This window comes from Centruroides sculpturatus, unplaced genomic scaffold (assembly GCF_000671375.1).
Source record: "Centruroides sculpturatus isolate CEXI.00-Female unplaced genomic scaffold, Cexi_2.0 scaffold26, whole genome shotgun sequence".
NCBI classification, from domain to species: Eukaryota; Metazoa; Arthropoda; class Arachnida; order Scorpiones; family Buthidae; genus Centruroides; species Centruroides sculpturatus.
The window spans coordinates 960,113-987,301 of record NW_019384653.1 but is presented as its reverse complement, the minus strand read 5'-3'; the positions used below and the strand labels follow the sequence as shown (position 1 = coordinate 987,301).

The following is a 27,189-nucleotide window of genomic DNA, read 5'->3' as shown; positions in this document are numbered from 1 at the left end:
TTTTGAAAAGCAACAGTTTCATTCCTAGAAAATAGAATGCAATGTTTTTTTATTTCCATGATTAAAAAGTGGAAAATGTAAGCACTCATATCAAATAAATGTGTTCTGTTTTGTCAACTAAAATTGTTAGTTTGATCTAGGTGTTACAAGTAAAGAAATGAATTGCCAAATTGCTCAGCTTAATGCTTAATATAATACTTCAAATATTGTAAAGTAATAATTTAAAAGATAAACGACAAAACACTTTTACGGTTGAAATAAAAACATTTGATGCATTTGTGTCTTTAATATTTAAAAGTATAAATATACAAGAAAGTGTGTACAAGTAAGTATTTGGCTTAAAAAGTTATTACATATTTATTTTTATTGGTAAAAAATATCAAATTACCATTATGTTTTTAAACTGATTATTGATAATAATGTGGATATTAGATAACTGGCAATGCAGTTTCTAATATCCACATGTTATGCCAGTCAAGTCAATCAAAAACAACAAATTCAATGAAACCGAACTCAGTCACATGCAACCAAATTTAATGTACAAATGAACTAAGTCAATCAATTTAATTTGGTAAACCATCTTGTACATTTTTTTGTATGCGAATGAAGTACAGTATAGCATCGATTATCTGAAATAATGATGATTGGACATTTTTGGATACATGATTTTTTTGAATAACCAAGAATACTTGGTAGAGAAAGAATGAAACATATATAATCTTACATAAAATAAAATATATTTTTAAATTCTAATTCAATAATAAAAGAAAGATTAAGACATAGAAATGTAATGCTTTAGAAACCTGTGACAGGTCAATAGTGGACTTACATAAGACTATTGACAATCATTATTACAAAAATTTTATAATTTTTGGAATTAATATTGTCTAAAGTCGATTAATTAGCTTTCGGATAATCGATGGTTTACCGTTAAGCCAAAACTTTTAATTATTTATAGCAAAATTTATTTATTTTTTCAGTGGGAAGTTATATTTCAACAATTATCAGACATGTTTAACACTGTATGTATGTTTTTATTTTATATCTATTAATTATTGAAGTTCTAAATTTTAATGCAATTATTAAAATAAAAGTAAACAGACATAACCTTTTAATATAAATATCTAGTAATGGACATAATTGTTTACCAAGTGAACTGTATAAATTACCTCCTCAATCAAAGCAAAAAAAGATCGAAGATGCCGTTATATATTCTGGACCAGTGGTAAGAATTTTCTTGAGCAAATTTAAAAATTTTTAATATATGTATTTTTTTTATTTGGAGATATAAGTTACTGGCAATACTCAATTTATATGGTAAAAACATTTCGATTTAAAAGTGATAAATACATTTCTATGAATGTTGTGTTAATTGAAAATATAAGCAAATGAGATGTATTTATCACTTTTAAATCATAGTACCATAAGTGACATCTGTAAATCAAATTCCTTTTATTTTTTAATACATAATCAACACAACATTGTTTTACTTTCCTAATTTTTTAAATATAAGAAATGCAGATCTTTAGTATCACTTCCCATTTTTTTGGGTAAGGGCATATTTGATGTAATGCCAGCTTCTCGGCATCCCACACTTTAAAAATTACAAACATTTCGCTAGTTTAAAGAAAGTCGGGAACCACTGCAATGTAGTAGACTTTGAGTTTTATCAGTTTTATATTGATCTAGTGGCATTGTTTTAGATAATAATCAAAAAAACAGAAAAGCAAAGTGGATTTTGGGAATTTTTTGAAAGTAGTGAAAATAGGCAAAACTAGGTTCTAACAATAAAAGGTGTTTTTAAGTTCAATTAAACAGTTTTCATACATTCCATGAATGGTTATTCATGAAATGAGTACATGAAACTGTGGAAATGCCTTGTTGGGAAAAAGGTTTCATCTAAGATCTGAAGTATAACGATATAATAAAAGTTCGTAACAAATTCATTTATAAAATTTAATGAAATCTAATTTTTACAGTTAGCTAATGCGCCTTATAATTTATTATGACAGCTGTTGTTTGATTTATCCAATCATATATATTTACAATGTAAGGGATGACCTGAAGAAAGTGATATGGCTTGATATTGTGTTAATCAATTGATAATTAAGAATAATTTTTTGTCTGCAGTTGAGTTAGGAAATGTTCTATTAAAGAAGCTAAAGAGCTCCCATTGTACCCTCTTTGGGGTGGGAATGAACTCTCAAGTTTCAAATGAAACTAAAGTTTCCAACTCTCTAACTCCTAGAAAGTCATGCAGTGATCTTTTTAGAAGTGTTTCATTTCCAATGCTTTAAATGGCACCGAGTATGTTTGTACTTAGGAAGACTTAAGCCACAAATCCAGCATTGATTCGAAAGAGCCTAATATAGAAAGTCTAGAGGTTTCTGACTTCAATACCACAGAAGACAGCAATATATACCTTATCGTACTTGCAATAAATATAGAACAAATTTTTGTCGACAGGATTGATTTTGCTGGCATAAATTTGTCTTATGTTGTCTATTTTTTTTCTAAGCAAAAATTGTGTGTATATATCTAGTTGAGCATGTAGAAATTAAGGTGTGTCTTAAATTGAAGTAAATATGATGTATGAAAGTATGAACCAGGCATATATTTATAAAAAAGATACTTAGTGGTATCAAAATATCGTGTACAAATAACAAATTGTCTGAAAGTTGAGGATTGCCTGTTGGAATGTCTCTTTCAATATATTTTGAAGTCTTAATTAATTTTTAAGATTAATTTTGTGATTAAAATAATTTTATTAATCTTTTACTAGATAATTTTTATTTCAAGTATCTTAAAACAGAAAAGACCTTTGTCTGTGATATGTTACGAGTTGATATATAATGTTTGCACCCATCGATAGCGAAATGAATAAATCCACCGAACGCAGGTAGTTGGAAGACCAATTACTGATGCTCACTTTCAATGGTTTCCGGGTTTGTGCCCAAACAGTGAGCTGACTGCATGGAGTTTTCTGGGTTTTCTTCATATATCTAACACCTAAATAGAGACCAATTTTCCATAAGTCTTCATGGGAGGCATTCTCTCTTGGTAGATAATCTGTATGTTGCATTGCCTTATCTCATCAATCTATATGTTTGTTGAATTAATGTATTGAAATAAATTTATATTTGTGGATAAGAAGTGTGATTGTATTTTCTTTGGCTTTTCTTCATTTTTGATAATGTTTAGAGCTGCATAAGCTTCTCATTCTCTTAGCTGGATCAGGTCCAAAACATGACAAGTTGGTCATTATTTTTAGAAAAAATGTCACCAGATAACCCCTTGCCTCTTCTCCCTCCTCTGGTCTAAAATTGTCTTGCATTTGTTTTTCTTTTTCCAAAGATTTTTCTCTTTGACCATCAAGAAATATCATTGCAATCGAAATAAGGAAAAGCCAAAGGCAATACAACAGCAAAAAGTACAGGGAGAAGAATTCAAAGATAATTTACAAGTAGGAGTATAACACAGACAATATGTCAGTTATTTTTAATATAGTAATTGTTCAATTAAGTAAAAGTAATTTTCTAATTAAGTATAATTTAATATGAAAAATTTTAATCTTTTTATCATTATTCTAAATGCAAAATATATTATATAATATTTTATCCTTTTAAAATTTTTGTAAAGACGCATGCATTAAAATTACTTTCAGATTGACTTTACAACTCACGTTGAAACTTACAAGTCGTTTTTCTTAGGATTGACTAAAGATAACTGGCTAAATTCCTACGATAATTTAACCGGAAAAGAATTGCAGAATGTCTATTTGGGACCACCGAGCCGCTATAGATTCAAACATGTCGAGTGGGAGACGCACGGGGAAAATATCGTAATCACTTCAATACAAAATCAAGTACAGGTTCAGGTAAATAAAATATTTGAGTTTTTGTAGTTTTAAATGTAACCCATGTGATGCAGTTTATATTGTTTTACAGGGGACGAGGCCAAGAGTTTTGGTTGCAATTGCTCTTATGTCAGTTTTTCCGTTAGAATTTATCGCTTTGACAGAAATTGACAGAAAGGTATTAGTAATTTATTTCTTGTTTCAAAAATTCATATTTGGTTTTACAAAAGACTTGTTTTTAAATTATTTCTAACATATTGACTTTCAATTGAATCAAAGCCCAATAATCTTCCTCTGAAGTAACACTATAAATTACTATTGTGTGGAAATTCACTAATATAAATTTGTTAGCTAAAGTTGTCATTTTGTAGTGTTCAATAACTTCAGAAACACTGGTTGACAGCCAAAATGTATCTGAGAAAGAAAATACAGTATTAGAAAATTCTTACTGTTTTAGTTAGTCAAACACAAATTTTGTATTTAAAATTACTAGTTAATTCTAGTTTTAATCTCTCTACATTGAAGGAACATTTCTAATAGACTCATAATATGAAAATTTTCATAACTTTTTCCTACTAAAATAATTGTAAGGAAATTTTTACTTTAAACTAGAAACGTTTGGCTATCCAAGTGTTTCTCTTGTGATTTTCTGCTAATTCTAAAATTTTCTGTAATGTTTAAAGGTTATGAACTTTGATAATTTTTTTTTATCAATTGCAAAAATTCTGATACAGAAGAAAAATTCATTTGGAATTTCTATCCAAAATATATCTGGGAATTAGACTTAATTTTTCTATTATCTTTGTTAGTTATTTTACAAATGAATTTAATGTTTGAGAGCAATGTGATATAAAAATAAAAGTTTGCTTGAGGCAATTTTGACTTTATTGCCAAATATAAAAAAAGGTGCATCTAACCTTATATAATGAATGCACAAAACAGCTCTCATAGGAGATGCTTTGGAAGTCAAGTACAGGTGACAGACCAAAAGCTGATGAATGTAATATACAATGGATACAGTTAGTTGTATATTATATTGCATTTACATTTTTCTTGGAAGCGGTAACTAGCCATTAAATTTCATTATGATTTTGTTTGTCATCCCAAGTCAACAAAATGAGCACACACAAAGGATGATCCACTTAAGTGATAATTTGTTGCACAATGTTTGATAAGTGATAATTTGTTGCACAAAACAAAAATTTTGGAAAATTAAATGTTTATAGCAAATTATATTTTGCACAAAATCTATAAGACTAGTGTTTATAATTGAATTGTCTCAGAAATTTGTGGTAAAGGAACACAACAGAATTTTCATAATGAAAAATGATCTTGTTCCAAAATGATCAATAATTTTAACACTATTTTTATTGATATTACAACATAGTGCAATAAACATATTCCATTAAAAAATTAGTTTTTCTTTGTAAATGTTGGAATATGCTACTTAAAATTGAAAACTTTATGAATATCAGTTTTTAATTTTTTGAAAATTAGTGTAAAAATAAAAATTTAATTTAAAAATTCATCTAAGGCTGAGAAAAAACAGAAACACTTTAACTACTAATGCCACTAAACTAATAATTCTATTTATAATATGTACTGTATATTTCCTACTTTACACTTGTAAACTATTAAAATGTTATCAACATATCTCATTTCACTCATATTTATCATTATATAACTGTTTAAGTATGGACCAATAACTGGCCAACTTTGGCCCAGTTTTGGTCCTTACTTAAACAGTACCATCATTTTGTGTTAAAAATTGTATATTCTGTATTTTAAATAATTACTCACTTTTATTGCTGGATATAGTAAATAACAGATTATTATTTCATGTTCACGGATGCATCTTCTTAAGCTTTTGGGTTTGATTCATAAAATTATTTAAAAGCAATTCTTCCAGGATTAATCTCGGGTCTGTTCTATCAGCAAAACACAGAGATTGATCCCTGAAGGACGTAGATACCCTTGTGCTGTTTTGCGTTCTTATATTGATAGTAAAAACAGGAAAGTTTCCATAAGAGTTTTCTTCATAAATTGAAAGTTCTTGCATTCACTCTTTTATCAATTTGATAGGAACAGGTAGTACTTTGTTTTCTTTAATTGCTTGTGTAAAAACATTAATATCTTTCAAAGTTATCATGAATGTTAATCTAATACCGACATTTAATATTTTAAAAATTTCACAAGACTAGCAAAATCTAAATACCACATTAATTAAAAAAAATAAGCCCTAATTTATCATAAAATTAATTCAAATATTTGATAAAGGTAGGTAAAAAGATTGAATTTTGGAATTAGCTGAAATTAGATTTGATATTTAATCTCATTTTTAATTATAAAATTCAGGCTTTAGAGTGCTTTATATACTAAACAAACATTTTGAATTTTTAGTTTTCTTTCAATTACTACATTATGAAGTTATTGGTTTCATTTTTCAATCTTTACAAGTTTCTAAAATTGTTTTAAATATCTGGAAATCAATTTCCAGTCCTCTGCAGCAGATTGTGTCAAGTTTTCTTCCTTATTTCTTTCCACGGATTTATCATAAATGCATAATTTTACAAAAGTAATATAAACAAAAGTGTGGATCAATGTACAGTATATAAAAACCTAAGTTAAGCACATAGTATTTAAAAAATTAAATAAAAGTACTTTTAATACCTGTGTGGTAATTTTTAATTTACAAGCAGTTTAATTATAAAGAATCTCTTATTATTAAAAGGAATCACAATTTATTGACTAATTAATTTTTTTTATCAGATCTTCGGTAACAAATGCAATCACGTTAATGTATCGGAAGGATTGTTAATTGTGGGTTACGGAAGCGCTTCTAATGGTACAATACAACTTTATAATTTTAGGCAGTTGATCAAGGATGTAAGTAGAAAATTTTTTTGATCAAATAATTCCAGATTTTATTTCATTAATGCATGTTTTTTTAGGGGATTCTTTATAAAGCTGAATTAAACAAACCTTGCCAGGAATTTGATGGCCAGGTTGTAGGATGTTATCCCGCCGGATTACCTCTAAATTGCAAAATTAGAAGTATCGTATTTTATGTAATTTAATAATTATGTGCTTTTAAATCTTTTATTCGATAATTAAATTTAAGCGATGACGATGATAATATTTTTTGGCAGCTGCACCTCCCATACTCTTCGAAGTCAAGTGTTCTGATTTCAATCTTCACATTGGAGGGCATCCCTGGCATTACGTGACCACACCACCCAGAAGAGAAGGTGTTTTTCAGGTTAAACTTGTGTCTACATTTAGTTACATTTAAGTAAAATTTATGCCAGATTATTTGCAAGTCAAAATATGGGGGTGGAATTTTTTCCTATATTCTTTACAGAATGTATTCTGCAATAATTGCAGAATACATTCTGTGACAAAATCTGAAAATTTTCCAAATTTGACAAATAATTATTATTTGTCAAATTTGGAAAATTTTCAGATTTTGTCACACGATCTGTCAGTTGTGCTGCTTGCAAAATATTATTCCTTTGTTATCATATTTACAAATGATTCTGTTCTTTATTCCTTCAAATTGGTAAATTAATTATAGTAAGATGTTTATAATGCTTTCAGTGTTTTGGCAAATGTTTTTCATCCTGCACCAAATCATTTTAGTTTATTTTAGTTCATGTGTATAATAACTCCTCAAAATTCATACAGAATGCATTCTTTGATACAAGGGTAGATCAAATATAAACAGTAATTTGGCTATTCTGCTTAACATGCAGTTCCTAGCTAGATGATGTAGAGGGCAGCAGATGTTTGGTTTGTGAGGAGTGGGGGAACTGGCTTGGTTAACTAGTGTGCTCAGTTCTGTCGTCAGTACAGCCATACCGAGCAAAAGATACATTCGTCTGTTGCACAACGCATCAAACGCATAAAGTTTTTAACTAATGAGGGCGTTAAACCCTCGGAAATTTTTAGTTGATTGAAAGCACAGTTTGGGGACAGTACACTGTCTCAGAATTGTGTGTATACGTGGGTCAGAAAATTTAAGGGTGGGTGAGAATGTATCAAAAATGAAGGTCATGATCGACGCCCAAGGACAAGCCTTACAGATGACAACATCCTTGCTGTTCAAGAGCTTATTGAACATGATCGCCAGTTAACTGTTGAAGAAATCTCATCAGAAGTGGGTATCAGCTATGGGAGTGTTCAATCCGTTATCACTGATCATCTTGACTTCAAAAAAATTAGTGCCCAATGGGTTCCGAGGTTGTTGACCAGAAATCAAAAACAGGTCAGGTCGAAATGGGCTGGGAAACCCTCGAACACCCTCCTTATAGTCCAGACTTGTCCTCCTGTGACTATTTTTTGTTCACACCCTTGAAGGAATCACTTGGAGGAAAACAATTCGCAAGCAATGAAGAAGTCGAGGAGCACGTGCACAATTGGCTCATAACTCGCCCTCAATATTTTTATGAGAGAGGGATATTGAATCTTCCAAATCGTTGGCAAAAGTGTGTAGAGCTTGCAGGAGGATATGTAGAGAAGAACTAAAGTTTTCACTTGTGTATATTATCAATCAATAAATGTCTAAAAAAAATTACTGTTTATATTTGATCCACCCTTGTAATACAACAATAAATTTACAGGAATAGTTGGATTTAATTTGTAAATATCAAAATAATCAATTTTCTTTTAAGATATTGATATTTGGTTAAGATTATAAAATTGCTATTGATTACAACTAAATGTTTATTTAGACAAAGATACTATGGAGGAAATTTGAATATTATTTAGCATCATCTCCTAAAAACGAAGTAACAAGAACATGTTTTTATAACGAAAGTCACACAATTTACAATGTTAAGTGTAAAAAATATTTTATGTAAAGTGGTAATTTATGTGGATTTTATTTTTATTAATTAGATTTGTTCTCTGGCTGATCACACCATGGCAGAAAATGGATGCCTGGATTTTCCCAATGTCAGCACCGAAGCGGATTCTGTGGCTTTCCATTCTGACGATTCCGGTCGATTGGTGTATCACGCTGCTCATTCCATCAGGTGACTGCATTTTTTGAGGATAAGAACTTTTTTAATATATTATTTTGCAACAGATATTTTATCTTAAATGTGTTATGGTTGCATTATTTTCCCATGGGTTACACCATATGGCACAAGACAGCTACTTTGGTGCTTCAGACAAAATAATCTTAAATTATTGTTTGGTTCTTGTCGGGTCAAATAGTGTCTGTTGGTACAAAATGGGCATTTGGCCAAATGGCTGAGGCAGACAGTTCCACGGCATTTCGTTCCAGAGACTCGGGCCCGGTTCTTGGCTTCCCAGCCAAGCCTGCCACAGGCCCAAAAAAGGCTCCAGCAAGGAGGACTGCCACTAACAACATGCTCGTTTGCACTATTGATAGAAACTTGAAATAATTCTCATAAAATTCAAAGTCAGAATGCCTTACTACCTGGATAGTTGATGAATTTCCGAGGTAATGCCAGAAGTTTTATTTATACTTACCATTATTATTTGCCATTTTCCATTCTAAGTTTCGAAGTCTGTCTGAGCTATATTTCTACACGTCATGTCTTAAGTTGGCATGCATGTTTGGTATACTCGGCAGGTATATTGAATGTAATTTCTGTTTATTTTAACTAAAACCTACATAAATTACAACAGTACTAGCATATACAAAGGTAATAAACTAGGTTACAGTGGAACCAATGGATGGTAAACAGTTAATCTGGAAATTTCTTGAGTCGTGAGCTTCTAGAATATATTAAGGTAGAAAGATCTGTAGTTAATGATTATAAGAAGCATTCTCTTATCAGTTGCCTGACTCTATAAAGTTTAGCTTTTTTTTTGCACTTAAATTTTGTCAGGTTACGAATTAACCTGACAAACTTTATGTATATGTTATGCACAATCCAGACTGCCAAAAGAAGTTTGACCTTATATATGGCCACATGAGTCAGACTAGACAGAGTGGTTGTGCTCTTCCCATTTTATTGCCACAACAAAAATTTTGTCCTTATTTTTATTGTTGGAAAATTGAGACATTTTAATCTTTAACAGTTTTCCTATTTTTCTTGTTAATAATCATTTCTTAATTTTTTGTTCTTTTTATTTACCAGTTATGTTGTCTGGTTCATGTGTCTCACATTTATAGAAGTTGAGAGAACTTCTAATTAACTTTTTATATTTGGATTTTTTTAATATATAAACTTGTATTTCAAACACTTTTTTAAACCAAATTGAATGAAAAGTGATTTATATTCTTCTTTAGATTTTACAAATTGAATGAAAATACAAATGGTTCAATGAGTCTGACAGAATGTCTGACCATTGACTTGGAAGAAAATGAGAAAATTGTTAGAGAGACTTTTAGCCAGAGGAGGACGCAGAGAATCATAAAGAAGAAATTTAATTTGGATGCCATAATGGCTTGCGAGGTGAGTCAATATGATAATTCTCTGAAACAAATAGAAATTTAATCATTCACATCACATCAATATAAACTGGAGCTCCCCTGGCTGCCATTCAAGTTAGTTTTGCCAGTTAAAGTATTTGTTGAACCAACAAACTTGTGCAGGCCTTTGGCCAATTGCAAAACAGCCTCCTTTGGTATTCATGCGGCTCGAAGCAGCAATTCAAATGCCTGTTTATTGAACTCTCAATCAATTTTCACCGTTTGAAATAACAGAAAGCTAATTAATCCATTCTCAGATCCTAAACAATACCCATTTTGATAAATTTAAATATGAAAACAATAGTTAAAATACATAAATACAGTATGATACAACAAAAATTGCATTTACCATACCTTACCAAGGAGTGGCCACATTCCATTTCTTAAGGTCATCGTGCAGCCACCCAACTGTTTCACAAATAATACCATCTGAGACAATATCACTGGTTGACTTCCCATCTCCTTGACAACACACAAACTCTGAGGTTGACATGGTCACATCTTTAGCCTCATTTGTCACTTTTGTTTGTCCTTGAGAATGATGCAATAGGTACCATTTTCACGCTTGACGATAAGTTCCACTGTACCTCAAACGTTGATACCACAACCTTCCTCTTAGGATTTGCCACTTCTGCACTCTTCTCAGTTTGGTTTTATTATATTAAGTTATGGCAATGCAACACTTGGGCAATCTGCCTAGGGGGATGCCTTCCAGGAGGTCTTTTTAAGGGTAACTGGCCCTTATTCAGGCATTACAGACACGGAGAAAACCTGGAAAACTCCACGTGGTCAGCCTGTCCAAACTCCCAGTGTTCAGGGAACAGAATAGCTTTGCCACTGGTGGGTCCCTCTTCTCAGATGATGCGGTTAATAGGTAGGCATTATACAGTGCCCGGACAAAAGTACGAGGTGGTCGTAAAAAGTGCCATTTTAATAAATTATCACAAAGTAAGAATAAGAAAATATTAAATTTATTTAAACAACTTCTTACTGAGTTACTGGAAATGATAATCTACACTCGAGAACCTTTATAACACAGTAACAGCAAAATTTTAATGAATAGCTACATTTTCGAGTATTCATTAAAATTTTGCTGTTACAGTAGAGCCTCAAAAACTCGGCACTCGATAACCCGGCACTCCGGATAACTCGGCCACACCCTGGCAGAGCGAAAAAATCCTTAGTTAATTACTTTTCATGATAAAGACAGCTTTATGCCTCATAAAGTATTTTTCTGAGGTCTGTCTTATCAGGTAAATTACTGCACAGTGTATTCATTAATTTTCATTTTCATGTAGTAAAGGCTCTATGCCTTCATAAAAGACGTACTTTTCCTTTGTTTAAGGATATTTGGGCAGTTTATTTTTTGTTGTATTCTCAAGCAAACAATACATACAAGTATAGTACAGTATTTTCTGAGGACTCTACACTCGTACTTATTTTTTTAACGCCATTCCCGATAACCCGGCATTTTCGCAAACTCGGCCACCCTTCGGTCCACATTAGGCTGAGTTTTCGAGGCTCTACTGTACTTTGTTATAAAGGTTCTTGAGTGCAGATTAAATATATTTTCTAGTACCATTGATTGTAATATGTGTAATAAGGATTGTAAAAAAAACCAGTATAAAATTTGTTTTGTGATCTTTTATTTGAGTCAACACAGAATCTCGGACGAAATGATAAGGTCAAAACAGGAATATATCAAATTTCATGGCAAAGTGTCGATCGACGCATTAGAAATCAATCACCACACCTTTCTTAAATGGCACTCGTATCAGTCTGTCCGTCGTGGATGCCGCAAAGGATTTTAACAAACTTTTATCCAAGTTCTCCCCTGAAGTCTGTGTGGCATTTGTTTGTTTCTCCTCTGTATCGAATCGGCGGTGTCCATTTTTGTAAACGACACGTGACCACAAGTCCGCATATTTTCCACAGAATTTAGGTTACCATTTCCATTGATTCCTTTATGCAGAAATTCGTGCTTCTGTTTTATGACATCCCTTAATTTGTCGTCTTTCGAACTGGCGCCATTGGGCACCTTCCGGCACGTTTATTGCTGTTTGTTCCCGTACCGATAGCCATTACGTTAATCCGGTTTATAAAGCTAGAGATGTATCCAAATTGTTTCTTGACGAATGGCGAAAACACAATATCGACTTTGTAGAGTACTTTTGTCTGAGATGTACAGTACAGTACAGTACATTGAATTGAGGAACAGCACGAAACACATCTATTAGGGGCAGTCAAATGAAAACAAGACAGACTATATAACAAGTGTGGCATGGAAGTTGGTAATGCTTCCTGATTCCTAATAGAAGTGCCTTCTATTAGGAAGGACCAGCGTAAACATTCACCACTGTGCGTGCCATTTGTCTGTTAGACATGCTCAAAGTGAGGTTGGCAAGTCGTGTGTGCGTTCAACATCACTATGGAGGTCCACTGCTTGTTGACTTTCTGGAACATGGCACCACAATTAATGCACGGCGGTACATAGAAACTCTGCAAAAATTGAGGCTTGCCATCAAATCCAAACACCCAGGAATGTTGACAGACAGCATCATTCTGTTGCAGGATAATGCCCACCCACATGTTACCAAGGTTGTTTTGACTATGCTGCAGAAGTTTTGCTGGGAACTTCTGCAGTGTAGTCCATACACATCTTCCCGATACAGTCCCGATTTCTCCCCATGCAATTTCCATGTTTTGGAGCCCCAAAGAAAGACATTCGTGGCTGTCAATTTGCTTTGGAAGAAAGGGTGCATGCCTGGGTACAATCATGGTTCTGTGGCAACTGCAAACATTTTTCTATGACGGCATTGACTGTCTTGTCTCACAGTGGGATAAATGTATCAACAGTTATGGCAATTACTTTTGAAATAATAAACAGTTTACTTACTTTTTTCCCACCTGTCTTGTTTTCATTTGACTGCCCCTAATACTTGATTTTTTTACAAACTCTTTTATGCAAATACTTTCCTATGCTGCCGATTTCCATTATTCGTTTTGTTTTATTCGTACGTGGCACCACCATACATATTTACCTGCCCGCTTATTTTCGTAAACTTGGGTTTTTTAACCCAACGTTCAAGTGCGCTGCCAATGTTTTTGTTGTCTGGAAACGTGTATTTATCGATATGCAATATTTGTTATTTTATCGTACGAATAAACCTCGGCATTAAAATATAACTTAAGTAAAACGTTTAAAATCGACAGAAAAGCATCCTGTCGGACGACTACGAGAACGAGTTGGACGTGTACGCGGTGGCGGGATTCGCTCCCGGAGACGACCTTCACAACGGAAAAATAGTGCTGTACGACAACGAGACGGGCCACAAAATCAAGACCGTTCGTCTGGACATGAAAATGGACGAGGTAAATACTCTTTGAATAATTAGCCCCCTCCATATTTACCATAGAATATCTGCTTAGCTTTCAGACTACACCCTGACCATGGACCTGGAAACCTTCATTTTGTTGGTGAAGAATAAAATCTCTCAGTACAGTTGCTACATCTACAGATTAGAATCTCTGCCCGGGAAGAATGCGCCCAGAGGTAAAGGCAAAAAGAGCCACCAAAGAACGTCCTGATATTCCGTGCCCTACGCAAACTGCCTCGCGGGTTTCGACCTTTTAACCCAGCTCAAATTATGAAGTAGGGAATGAAACGGTTGCGCCTTACTTAAAGATTGATCACTGCCACTTCGTTCGGGTTTCGTGCCGCGTCTGCAGTTTTTATTATTATTCTTATTGTGTAATACAGTGATTCTCAACCACTGTGCTGCGAGATTTTTTAAGTGTGCCGCCACTGGGAATACCCACACACAAACCACGTAAAACAAATAGTTCAATCGGTTCTACCTTCCTAAGGAACGTTTGAAAATTGTAACCAGTGTTACCAGTAACTGCCGCTAGTTACCAAGGGGTTTAGAAAATGTGACGTAAATAACGAACGGCATTTAAAAATCACAATTATGACGCCACCGGTTGTCCTGCGTTACTTGCAGAAGTAAACGTGGATGCCGCCAAGATTTTAAATTATTAAAAGTGTAATGTGACGAAAAAAAGGTTGAGAATCACTGGTATAATAGAAGTTTTTATACGGGTCGTTTGTACCGCGCTTTTCGGTTGCTATACCAATTTTTCAATTGTTTTATTATATATTCCACGGCCTACCGTTTGCACGGAGGAGGTCGAAAGTGGCCTATTACGTCGGTCTGTAAAAGAACGGTGGTTGCAATAAATACTGCGTAAATTAGCAAAAAGACCAATGCCAGCTTCCTCCTTATCTTCCACCTGAACACACAGACGATTATTAACAGCGCCGAAACGACGGCCAAGAGAAGAACCAACGACAAGAAAATGGCGTAATTGTCCACCGTTATTTTTCCTTCGGCCTCCACCCACAGACACTTGACAGACCAAGGGACTCCCAGGCACAGGAGGATACCGAACAGGTTGTTTTCCAACGGACTGGATAGAATCCTCTCCCCCGAAACTGAAAACGAAAAGTACACGTTTATATCTCCAAACCTGGCGGAATACGGGGTGGACCCAAGGTCGATTAACTGCCTTCCGGCTATACAAGCGATTTAATTTCCCTGTCGAACAGTTAACCGATGTTCGAGTCACCCCGCGCCTTTATACTTTATTCGTCGTACTTACTTTTTCTAATTCCGAAAGCGCCGAAGGCAATTTGAGGAATGGACGACCCTACGGCAAATAGGACCACGCCCACCACGGCTATGGGTATTTTATAGGTATAACCTTTAATAATGAAAATAGGATTATACAATCGATTATCACGGCAATAAATACAGTATTAATTGCTCTACCTACCGATTACGGTCACCATCCAGAGAGAAACGTAAGAAATGCCTCCGAGTATAATTAAAGACAAAATGTAACTGGACGTAAACAATTTATAGTGTTTGTACTTGGTACATCCCGATGCTATGATGCTTATACAGTAGATGGCAGGATACATAATTATTCGCCACCCGCTAAACAACCGTCCCTTGTCTTCGTTCTTAAGCTTCCACATTTGTTGTTCTAGCGAATCTCTAACTAGAGACAAAGAATGCGCATTAAAACCCAGAGAATTTATCTTAAAAAATCGTGTAGAGGAGACGAATATACTCTGCTCTTGGAATAAAACCGGATAATCGGTGGCCAGAGTGGAACGTCCGAAATTTCTTATGAAAATTTCTATTTTTACGTGATCCACTTCGTTGGTGGTCGCCTCTCCGTTTACGGACAAGCGAGGATTACCAATCTATTGTTAAAATAACAAAAATTTATTTCGCCTGATTACCGGTCGACACTCCGATTGGTGTACGAGCAAACCGACACTCGTTTACTGTGTAGATACCGGTAGTTTTTAAAACATTGGCAACGCGTTGCTGGTCTTTTCCGGCATTGTTTCTTTGTGTTCGCCCCTAATAATTGCTACCGTCACCTTCGTCTTCCGATCGATTCGACAGATATTAAGGGATGGAAGCCGTATCCCGGCGGTCCGATTTTCCCGAAAATTTCTGGAAACATTGCCCTCTAATACCCAAACCCGCAAAATTTCAGAAATTTTCAATAAAAGGCGCGAGAGTTATTAAGCTTCGAATTGAGTGAACGAAATCCCCCCAAAAAAAATACTCGTTTCGAGTCAAAAATTACAAATCTCCGGAGGGTTGTATTTTGCCTATTGCCATACTTTTTCCTCACTTATATACTGTATAACCGCCGGGGAAAGTAACAATGAATTTTATATTGTTTAATGCGCCGTTTATCTCTAGAGGAATATGTCGTACACGTAAGCAATTATTAAATAAGCGGTGGTATTGTTAGGTACTGTACAGTACATTTGTTAAGTGGGCTCAACGGGATACGTATTTTAAAAAAGTAATTTCCTTCGGGTGACATTTCTGTAATTAATGACAATCTGAATTTTAACTACCCTTTAAAGTTATAGAAAAGCCCAAAATTTCGAAAATGCAGTTAGCCAAAAGGATCGCGATCATAAATACGGAATATAACATTGTATTCCTATAGGGCGGGGCGAAAAATCCTTTATAAGTTAAATATGCCTTTCGTAAGCCAAGTTTTTTTTTTAAAAAATAAAGATCTAACCTGATTTTTAACGATAATTTCTAATTTTCTATCGAAAATTAACAGGAGGATGTAAAAAAGTAGACATACGGTCAACACCACAGCTTCCCACCTAAAAAAGAGAGACTAAAATTCGTGATTTAAACGTCACGTTTCGCGAAAAAGTATTATTAACGTATTTAAACAACTAACCAACGAACGATCCCGTCATATAATATCCACACCACCAGCGACAACGTCAATATATTCAGTAAGCAATCTCGCGTGATTCGATAACCGTCCACACTTATGGTCTGAAAATACAAAATATTTCGCGTTACGCGTGGATCCAGACGCCAATTTCGGGCGCCGGCGCTTTACTTTTTTCAGGGAGAAAAGCAAGTTGAGAGAAGTAAAACCCAGCAGATTGAAAGCGGAAGTTCCGATCACCGTCCAGATTCCCACGTTATTATCGACCACGAACGATCCTGAAGTAGGAAAAAAAAATCCAACGTTAATCCCATTCTCGCAATTTAGACACGGCCGGTACTCACCTACGATACAGGACACCAGTTCCGCCGAAGAAGTGGCCAGTGGCATCGCTATTGCCCCACCCACGTCCGGGGGTATCCCCATATCTAGAAGGAAAGGAAACGATTCACTGGTAAAGCTGGTAACAACTGCAAATAACGGGGGTCCGGGTAGCGACACTTACAGCGAATGGCCAATTGTAGGGAAGGGACACACAAGTATTCGGAAACCAGAGCGGCAGTGGACGACAGGTAAAGGATTATCAGGCAGTGAACGGCGATCCCTCCGTAAAAACGCTGTCGTTGGCTCATAAAAGTGCCGGGAAATTTCCCCATTCCGTAATCTACGCACGGAGTTTCGGCGGTTCCTGTTTTAAACACGCCATAAAATATAATAGTTAAACGTCGAAACCTAATTTAGAACAATTAAAGGATCACTCACCCCAAACATGTACGGAACTCGTTAGGTTTTCCATTTGTGGGGAGGCTCCGAATGACCGAGTTTTTACAAGTAAATAAATTTATATAAGCCAACTTTTCAGATATAAAACGTGACGATTGTTTAAAATATCGATAAAATTAATATATTATTAGTCAGTAAGTATATTTAAAAAGATAAAGTGGTTTTTTTATCTGATCTTTTTTTTATTGCGGCTTATATTTTAATCGATACCGTCGACGGGATTATTTTTAGATTAATTTTACACGGGGTAAAAAAATATATATCGGAGATGACGCTATCACGGATAGACAATCGGACGTTCGCCTGGCCATTCGTAATCGGGCCGTAATGTCGCCGATGATTACTCCGAAGTAATTGTAAGTGGCGGAAATTTTACGTAATTTTCTTAAGCCCCATCGATACACGTCCGCCATTTTCTTTTTAGTCAAGCGGCGTGCCATTTGTGTCGTGTAAACGCAACGAGCTAGAAAGAATACTCTAACTCGTGTAAAAGTGCGCAAAGAAAAGAAGTCTTAAAATGGTGCGAGTCAAAACGACCTTACTTATTTTAAAAATTAAAAAAAATCTAACAAGACCATTTACTTAAACGTTTCTAAAGAAAATATTTCGTAGCGATAAGTTAAATGCATTTCTAAACATTCTTAAGTTTACTTTCCCGGTTTTTATGTATACATAACAAGGGAAAACATTGGAATCGTCAAATTTGACCCTCCGAGAGTTATGCAAATCTCCAGACCTGAACCATCCCAAAAAGGAAAAAAAGTATTCTGTCTGTTGGCATCTATAAGAGACGAAATTTGGCACACGTAACTTGTGTACAAGGAGCATTGATGCTATTAAATTTAGTTCGATGGAGAAGTCCTGGATCCTTTCTTCAGTTTTCTGAAGAACAGTCCCGGGGCAGCGGCGACAGGAATGACAACACAACTAGTCTCTCTCGAAGACGATGTAGAAAGAGGTTTGAACTGGGAAGTGGAAGTTCGGAGGAACTGTGGAGGAAGCTTCTCCGTGTCCTCGATGATGGAGGACTTCATGAGGTTTGGAGGATGGAGGTTTTTCATGTTCGACTCTTTTCTAATTGATAGGGCTTTCCCTTCCCCGTTTCCTCTCTTACCTGTCTCGAGGTAGAATTTGAGATCAGTTCGGGTCGCGAGAAAGGTCTGCCCGGGATGGTAAAACGACACCATCCTCTCGACTCTGATCGCGATTATCGATTACTAAGACACCCACGCTCATATTTTACTTCGTTTCCTTTTTCGTTATTGCGTCTTAAGTTTTAAACAATTTCTCTTTTTTATTTTCTTTTAGTTATTTAACGCTAACGACTAAATGACTAAATATTTTATATAACTTTGCATTTTATTTATACCGCGCACACGTTTAAAGGCGGAGAAATTCCATTTGCGTAATATTACGCATTCGTTTTCGTAAAATAATTAATATATATCAAGTTAAGACGATGTAAACTTACCGGACGTATTCTCCGCTTGGTCCGTAGGAAATTCTCTCCGGCCATATTTTTCTTCTTTCACCATTTCGTCCTTCCGGCGGAATAGCCAATAACAATTCTAACGTAGACGATGCCCGACGAAATAAAGTTAAATACGCACACGTATGCGCAACGCGCAGGCAAGTCACCATAACGGACATCCATCGTTTTAAAAGATCAATTCGTACCACAAAAGCGGTACGGATTGATGTTTTAAACGAAAAATTTGAAAACTAAACCCGGAGTAAACGATAGAGGAATTTCCACCAAATTTCCGATAGGGATAAAATTCGAAATTGGGATCTATCTCGGGCCGCGGAGACGTGCCGATTGGTCAAATTACAGACCACTGCCAAGTTGCAATGGTCTTTCCACCTTCGTCGATTACCAGATTCTGTATACTTCTCACGGTAACGGTCCCGAATTACTACTTTAAAACGTTCGGCCTAACCCGTGCCCGAATTTAAATCCCAACGCCCGTCTATATTGGCCGATTGTAAGGGCGTTCGGCATAAACGTTGCCCTCGTTTAGGGCAAATTTTATAATTAAAACTCTAATCGAATAAACAAAAACCTTATCGACATCTTAGGTAACGAACGATACGTACTGTACAGTACAGTACCTTCGCAATTATAGAACTCTGCCAGGTTAACGACGCATGACCCGTTGGGTATGGGTGCGGCGTATGAGTGGTGGACATTTTAGCGACGTAAACTCGACATAAGCACCACTGGTTGGTGATATTTTCCGTCGGGTCCGCGACCGGGCGTACGGGAACCCGCTGGCCGCCCTACATTCCAGCTCCGCTAATTACAAACGTGTACTTGTGATTTTGTGGGCAAGAATTGCATTTATTACTATAATATTTGTGGACAGATACAGAAGACACCCGCGACCAGACAAATACTGATTATTTCCAATTTGTATCCAAATTATGATATGTGGTGGTACCCAAGTACAGTACAATGCAACTTATGGTTTTCCTTAGATTTAACTAACAAAATCAATCGTTACAGATTTATTTCTGTCCGCCGTTATAATCTTTAGCAATTTCTAATTTAATTAAAACTCGTTTGTGGCGGAAAAAATGATTTATCTTAGAAAGAAAAGAATTGCAATTTCGTCTTCGACAATTCCCCTAACAAATCTAATAACTACGTTTCTCCTGCGTTAACAAATGTAACATTTATAATCCTTTCATCTATAACAACGTACAGTTTATACTTTTGTAATATTATAAATATATTTATACAGTTAAACCATTTACAACAATTATCTATATATATATCATTTCTAAATTATCACAAATTAAACAATTTTCTAATGTTCCTATTCAAATTAATAATATAAAAAAATTCTATCAAAAATAAATATCTACAGCACCAATTAAAATATTTTAGAAAATGTGTTCGGACATGGCGTAGTCCAAAAGGTACAGTAACTTGGGTTCTAATTACAACAGAAGGGCCTGGTATACGAATATTACTGTTGTATTATAATTTTGATATAAAAGAATATTCCTTTAAAATTTTCAAAATTAATTTTTAAACCCAGAGTATTGTAAAGTGTATCAAATTTTTGTTTTACAGCTGTTTACCCACTACTTTTGAAACGAATAAAAACTGCCGTGCCAACGACACTTTTGCTCCAAACAATTTAATATTTTTTCTTATGAAAACAAAACATCTGTAACTTCGAATCCTTCTCTTGTGCATTTTAAAAATTTAAATGCGGCGGACGATTAAAACAAATGTTATAAACCTTCGTCTCGGTCGCATATTTAATATAAACTTTAATATATAAAAATATAAACAAATAATATGGTACTAAATAATAAAAAACCCATTTGGTATTGGAATATTTCATATATATTATTGATGTATTATACTATAAAAACATTAATTGGAATCCCGTCTAAAACCGAAATTTATGCGGAGTTGTTCGAAGAAAACGAATGTCAATATGGTGTGAGGTCCTAATCGAACAAACGCAGGAATATAACCCTGATAAAAAAAATTAAATAAATAAATAATGTGTAATTCGAAACAATGTAGAATATCGCGTCTCGAGTTTTAAATTTGTCTGCCCCATTTATTAAAGTAAATATTATTAAAATGGTACCTTAAAAAAGCCCAGTGGTCCCACTCTTGCCGTGACGGCTATGCAGTGCAATATACTCTGAAAAAATATTTTTAAGAATATTTTAACCAGCGTATCTTATTTTCAATTCTAGTTACAGTACATTTGAATTTAACATACATTCCGACCTTTGTCAAGAAATTAATGACAAGAAGATTGTGCCTGTTCGTCTTGAACAGTTGCACCCTTGCCAGATAGTTTATCCTAATATAAATTAATTTACAACTCGATGCTTGTAAACTTTCCACGGGTCCTTCTACTCTCTTCGTTTACATTATCTTATAAATAATTACATAAACCCACTTGAGTCTTATTATTATCCACTTCCGTGCTGGCACTAAGAAAAAAAATGGAATCGGATGAAGATTCCTTGTGGCATGAAAGTGGATGACAATAATAAAGAAGAATTGAACTGGGCTATATAATTTTTAGTGATTATTTTTAAATGGAAAGAAAAAAGAAACTTAAATGAGATTAGAAAAATGGGATTAAAAGTTTACTGGTGTCGAATCTATATTACTCTAATATATTACGATAAACTCTCTGGCACAGAATGTGGGCATCTGCTTGAGACAAAAAGCATTCGACAGAAGATTTGAATTTAAAAGCAGAAAGTATTTTATCTAATGCTTTTTGAAGTTTCTTATAAGGTTTATAGGTCGACTTGACCTGTAAATGACTGGCTACTGGTGAACGACTACTCTGGTCGCTCGCCGGAATTCTAAGTTAATGTGTGAAATTGCAGCCGAGATTGCGCCGGTGAACGAATGTGAGTGATTTTTTTACATTCTGTTTGGGTATGTGACTGTGTGTGGCTTCCTGCCGAGGGTTAATTCAGTGGGGATCATTTATTGGGTTTTCCTGACTTCGTAAGATTAAGATCATGCTTTCAAAGAGATGGTTATATCTTCTTTCCTGGCTATTATGTATATATCACAATTGGCATTGTGTCAAATTTTACCTTCAAAGTATTTTTGCAAATCTCTGCTTTGAGACCATCTAAACTCAAAAAAGTAAAAAGAAAAAAGTTTCATGGATTTGTGCACATGCATGCATCTATTTTGTTTTGTTTAATATCTCAGGATGGAGTAAATATTAAAATATGAAATTTAGCACAGTGGCTTGTGTATAAGGGGCATTGATGCTGTTAAATTCTGGTGGTTAAAGGTCAAGGGGTAGGGAGATGTGGGAGTGTTGTGTGTTGTATCTCGAGTGGAGTCAGACTTTTATGAACATTTTACTCGTTATTAGCATTTACAATTTTTATCAAACTAATCTCTACCCTCAAAATTAAGCTTTTTGCCATTTTATAATAGTTAATAATATTAAAATTTATAACAAAATATCATACTGGATGGCACCATATACAATTTTATTTATTATGATTAATAAAATGAAAGTTATTTTTTAATTAAAATCTCATAACAGCCAGGAAGTTGCAGGATTTATTTTTATATTGCATCATCTTTCTGTAATACAATGCATTTTAAGCATACATGTAAGTTACATCTCATTAATTAGGAAAAAATAGCAAACAAACAAAATAACCTTAGACTACACCTTCACATTAAATTAGTCATTCAATGGTCAAGTCACCCTATACCCAACGATGGACTGAAAGGTTTAAAACTACTTAGAACTTATAAACAACCACAAAACTTATAATAAAAAAGGAACTAATAATTTTTGAAGACTGAAGAAGTATTTTTTAATATAATTTAAAAGAGATAAATGAAAAAATAAATTTAAAATACTGTATTTATCAAATTATCTCCTGTAAAATTTAATATAAAAATTTAGTTTCATTTACCTTGTATTCTCCTGGTTTAGCATTCATCATTCTTGTCTTTAAGACATCTAATGGTTGAGTCATCGTGGTGGCTATGCTTGCCTTCAAATTAATTAAATTTAGTTTCACTAATTAAAACAATTACTTTGAATTTATTTATTTATTTAGTAAAATGATTAATAAATTTTCGTTTACTTACGGCGGATAAACTTGCCGTGAAATGAGTCAAGAGATTATCTGTAAAATATCCACTTTGCATAAGCAATTGTTTGATTTGTTCGTACATGGATATCTAAAATTTCACAAATTCAATTAGATAGTCTTTATTGTAACTTTTGTTTATTAGAAAACTAATTATTTACTTACTTGTCCGATGGTCATAAGAATGGCTCTGGAAGTTGCTGTGGTTGCTCCAGAGAACAAACGAGGTACCCCTTCATTTTTGTACACTTGATAAAGACCATCTATTGCATGTTTATAGCTAAAGTGTAGGGAAAAGGCATAAATTTGATATGTAAAATGCACATTTTTATTTTAATTCCATACTGTGTATTATAAAATTTAACATACAAATAATATAAGATTAAATTTTCACATAATATAATGATTCTCTCCAACTTAACAATGCTAACAGTTCTTGAAAACAAGCAACAGATCCTATACAGTATGTCAATTTGCTTTGTACAGTTGTAAAATAATTAGTAACTAATAATGGGCATATTTGAATGCAAGAACCAAGAAGTATTCAATATCAAAAAGTTAATTCCCTGACAATTCTTGTCAATAATGCCAATTATCCAGCAAGTTTATTACAAAAATTACAGTTAACAATTAATTAAGTATTAAAATTCCTCAAAAATCAATATTTGGTCATAGGATAGATTAGTCCGCATATTTGATCCGGCATGTTGAGACAAATGAAAACTGAATATACAATGGGAGGGTGAAATACTGTTACCGATTCTCAAATCACTTGTTTGCTGTTGTGTGAGCTTGTAAGGATTAGATATAAAGACTTTTGATATTTGAATATCCAGCACAAGTTCTCTTGCAACAGCACTTTTCTTTTGGAATCGAGTAGATCAATTCTTGCATTAATTTAATGTAATTTTTAAAATAAACTGTAAAAGACTACAATAAATTAATTTCTAGTAAGAATTATGTTTACTTAACTAATTATATGCAAATTAAAATATTTTGTTAAAGTTTCTTTTTAATCTTTTCTCATTAAGAATTTCCATAAAATTATCAATAAATATTAGAATGTATAAAAAGTCTGAATGTAACTGTTATATGTTTTTAATGTAAATATAGAACACTATGATACTGTCACTACAGATTCACATACTGTTTGTTGTATCCATTTGGACTGATGAAGAGCTCTGTAACCAGCAAATTGAATTCTATAAGAGAGTCAAACAAACTGGCAAAACAGGATAAATGAGTGATTATGTCAAAAAGTAGACACAGAATAGTAAATGTAATGTTAAAGTGAACAGGAGTTCTTCTATTCATTTGGTAATATTTGAACTCAATGCAGATACTTTTTCTATCATTCCCTTATTACAGAAAATAAAATATTTTAAACAGTTGCATACTTTGTAAAGCGAGATCCACATTACTTGACTTAATCTAATGAATAATGTGTGAGAATATTTCTTTACTAACTATTCTTTTGTATATCTAGAAAGCAATATAATTTCTCAAAGTAATGCTATATTCAAAAATGTTAATAATTATAAAAAAAAAAATCAGATATAGGATGTTGAATATCTAATCTTACAAATATAAAACATTACAAAACTTTCTGTAACATTTTTTCTTTCTTTAATCAAATCTTCATTCTTAGAATAGCCATTTAGAACAAGGCCCGATAATAAAAACTTTTGATGCTGACTTTTCCTATTAAGATAATATAATAATATTTACACTGTGTATAACTTGTAGAGCAAGTACTGTTTTTAGTGCAATTAAATATACAGTCATCAAACACCAGATATTTCATTCTTTTAACTCTCCACCCTGCTCCTTAAAACACCGATATTAGTAACGTCACTAAAACGACCAGCCATTGGCAAACACGATATTATATTAATCATCATTCAATCAGCCACTTATATTAGAATGGGTGTGAATTTTTAGTGTGTGATCTTAATTATAATCACCTTATGTACAATATACATATACATATATATATATATATATATATATATATATATATATATATATATATATATATATATATATATATATATATATATATATATATATATATATATATATATATATATATATATATATATATATATATATATATATATATATATATATATATATATATATATATATATATATATATATATATATATATATATATATATATATATATATATATATATATATATATATATATATATATATATATATATATATATATATATATATATATATATATATATATATATATATATATATATATATATATATATATATATATATATATATATATATATATATATATATATATATATATATATATATATATATATATATATATATATATATATATATATATATATATATATATATATATATATATATATATATATATATATATATATATATATATATATATATATATATATATATATATATATATATATATATATATATATATATATATATATATATATATATATATATATATATATATATATATATATATATATATATATATATATATATATATATATATATATATATATATATATATATATATATATATATATATATATATATATATATATATATATATATATATATATATATATATATATATATATATATATATATATATATATATATATATATATATATATATATATATATATATATATATATATATATATATATATATATATATATATATATATATATATATATATATATATATATATATATATATATATATATATATATATATATATATATATATATATATATATATATATATATATATATATATATATATATATATATATATATATATATATATATATATATATATATATATATATATATATATATATATATATATATATATATATATATATATATATATATATATATATATATATATATATATATATATATATATATATATATATATATATATATATATATATATATATATATATATATATATATATATATATATATATATATATATATATATATATATATATATATATATATATATATATATATATATATATATATATATATATATATATATATATATATATATATATATATATATATATATATATATATATATATATATATATATATATATATATATATATATATATATATATATATATATATATATATATATATATATATATATATATATATATATATATATATATATATATATATATATATATATATATATATATATATATATATATATATATATATATATATATATATATATATATATATATATATATATATATATATATATATATATATATATATATATATATATATATATATATATATATATATATATATATATATATATATATATATATATATATATATATATATATATATATATATATATATATATATATATATATATATATATATATATATATATATATATATATATATATATATATATATATATATATATATATATATATATATATATATATATATATATATATATATATATATATATATATATATATATATATATATATATATATATATATATATATATATATATATATATATATATATATATATATATATATATATATATATATATATATATATATATATATATATATATATATATATATATATATAAATGGACATGTATGTCCCTATATTTCACTTTTTCGCCAAAACTACACATCGCACGTGAATGGTGTTTGTATGTGGTGGTAGCCCCAAGTCTCCATTCGTGCATAGGGGTGGTTGCGTCTCGATAGCCATAAGGGTGCAGGATATATGAGGCTAAAAGTAGTTGAAAGTGGCTTTCTATTTTGAATGTTTTGTTCGAATTTAATTTGAACAATGTTCAAATTTGTTCGAATTTGTTCAAATTAAATTCGAACATAAAATTCGAATATTGGTTCGATTATAGAACGATTGTAAACGTTCCATAAACGTTGAAAATAGTTCGTTTGACTAAACGTAAAAATTCTCTAATTAGTCTGAAAACGGGGGACCTAATTCTTGCATTCTGTGAAAACGGGTAAGATTAACTATAACATAATTATCTTAATCTTCACTATCGTTACTTTTTGCCCAGCGAAGTGGGTCCTTGCAGCTAGATTCTAGATTACTTAGAAAAACAGTCTTTTATATATATAAAAAAAAC

General features: G+C 31.6%; 3 protein-coding genes across 8 annotated transcripts in view; 1 reads left to right on the top strand and 2 right to left on the bottom strand.

Moving 5' to 3' along the window:
• The first annotated feature begins 306 nt into the window (after positions 1-306).
• LOC111626343 (DDB1- and CUL4-associated factor 17-like) lies at positions 307-14,378 on the top strand. 4 transcript variants are annotated; one of them, XM_023369677.1, is made up of 12 exons: positions 307-1,026; positions 1,129-1,225; positions 2,783-3,071; positions 3,711-3,877; positions 3,948-4,034; positions 6,626-6,742; positions 6,808-6,910; positions 7,006-7,115; positions 8,753-8,889; positions 10,119-10,284; positions 13,515-13,673; positions 13,731-14,378. In XM_023369677.1, exons 5-12 carry the CDS (start codon positions 3,984-3,986, stop codon positions 13,887-13,889), a joined length of 1,002 nt encoding a protein of 333 aa, XP_023225445.1. In that variant the 5' UTR covers positions 307-1,026; positions 1,129-1,225; positions 2,783-3,071; positions 3,711-3,877; positions 3,948-3,983; the 3' UTR covers positions 13,890-14,378. The 4 variants fall into 4 exon arrangements, with proteins under 4 accessions (XP_023225445.1, XP_023225442.1, XP_023225443.1 ...); XM_023369678.1 differs by having other exon boundaries at positions 1,007-1,022; positions 2,800-3,071; XM_023369674.1 differs by lacking the exon at positions 2,783-3,071 and having other exon boundaries at positions 307-1,022.
• Positions 14,379-14,455: 77 nt separating this feature from the next.
• Positions 14,456-20,698, bottom strand: LOC111626341 (sodium/potassium/calcium exchanger 4-like). 3 transcript variants are annotated; one of them, XM_023369673.1, is made up of 10 exons: positions 18,844-20,698; positions 17,095-17,277; positions 16,934-17,017; positions 16,761-16,867; positions 16,593-16,693; positions 16,422-16,512; positions 15,438-15,573; positions 15,138-15,365; positions 14,964-15,065; positions 14,456-14,796 (listed from the first exon to the last, which is right to left on the bottom strand). In XM_023369673.1, the coding sequence occupies exons 1-10, from the start codon at positions 18,905-18,907 to the stop codon at positions 14,471-14,473; spliced, it is 1,422 nt and encodes a 473-aa protein (XP_023225441.1). In that variant the 5' UTR covers positions 18,908-20,698; the 3' UTR covers positions 14,456-14,470. The 3 variants fall into 3 exon arrangements, with proteins under 3 accessions (XP_023225441.1, XP_023225439.1, XP_023225440.1); XM_023369671.1 differs by having other exon boundaries at positions 15,138-15,573; XM_023369672.1 differs by lacking the exon at positions 18,844-20,698 and adding an exon at positions 17,352-18,099 and having other exon boundaries at positions 15,138-15,573.
• Positions 20,699-20,712: 14 nt separating this feature from the next.
• Positions 20,713-27,189, bottom strand: part of LOC111626344 (mitochondrial dicarboxylate carrier-like) — a 29,612-nt gene continuing 23,135 nt past the window's right edge. The window contains exons 9-10 of the mRNA XM_023369686.1: positions 20,984-21,040; positions 20,713-20,865 (exon numbers count right to left, since the gene is read on the bottom strand). Coding sequence (XP_023225454.1) covers positions 20,761-20,865; positions 20,984-21,040 — 162 coding nt within the window. The 3' untranslated portion in view covers positions 20,713-20,760. The remainder of the gene's footprint in view (positions 20,866-20,983; positions 21,041-27,189) is intronic.

Excerpts from the sequence above, each read along its gene's own strand:
- LOC111626341 (XM_023369671.1), bottom strand. The coding sequence starts at position 18,907 with ATGGTGAAAGAAGAAAAATATGGCCGGAGAGAATTTCCTACGGACCAA. Across the intron at positions 17,278-18,843 it reads CCAAGCGGAGAATACGTCCG|GAACCGCCGAAACTCCGTGC; the intron begins GTAAGTTTACAT and ends TGTTTAAAACAG. Across the intron at positions 15,574-16,421 it reads AAATTATCGTTAAAAATCAG|ATTGGTAATCCTCGCTTGTC; the intron begins GTTAGATCTTTA and ends TTTTAACAATAG.
- LOC111626343 (XM_023369674.1), top strand. The coding sequence starts at position 3,984 with ATGTCAGTTTTTCCGTTAGAATTTATCGCTTTGACAGAAATTGACAGA. Across the intron at positions 4,035-6,625 it reads TGACAGAAATTGACAGAAAG|ATCTTCGGTAACAAATGCAA; the intron begins GTATTAGTAATT and ends TTTTTTTATCAG. Across the intron at positions 8,890-10,118 it reads CACGCTGCTCATTCCATCAG|ATTTTACAAATTGAATGAAA; the intron begins GTGACTGCATTT and ends ATTCTTCTTTAG.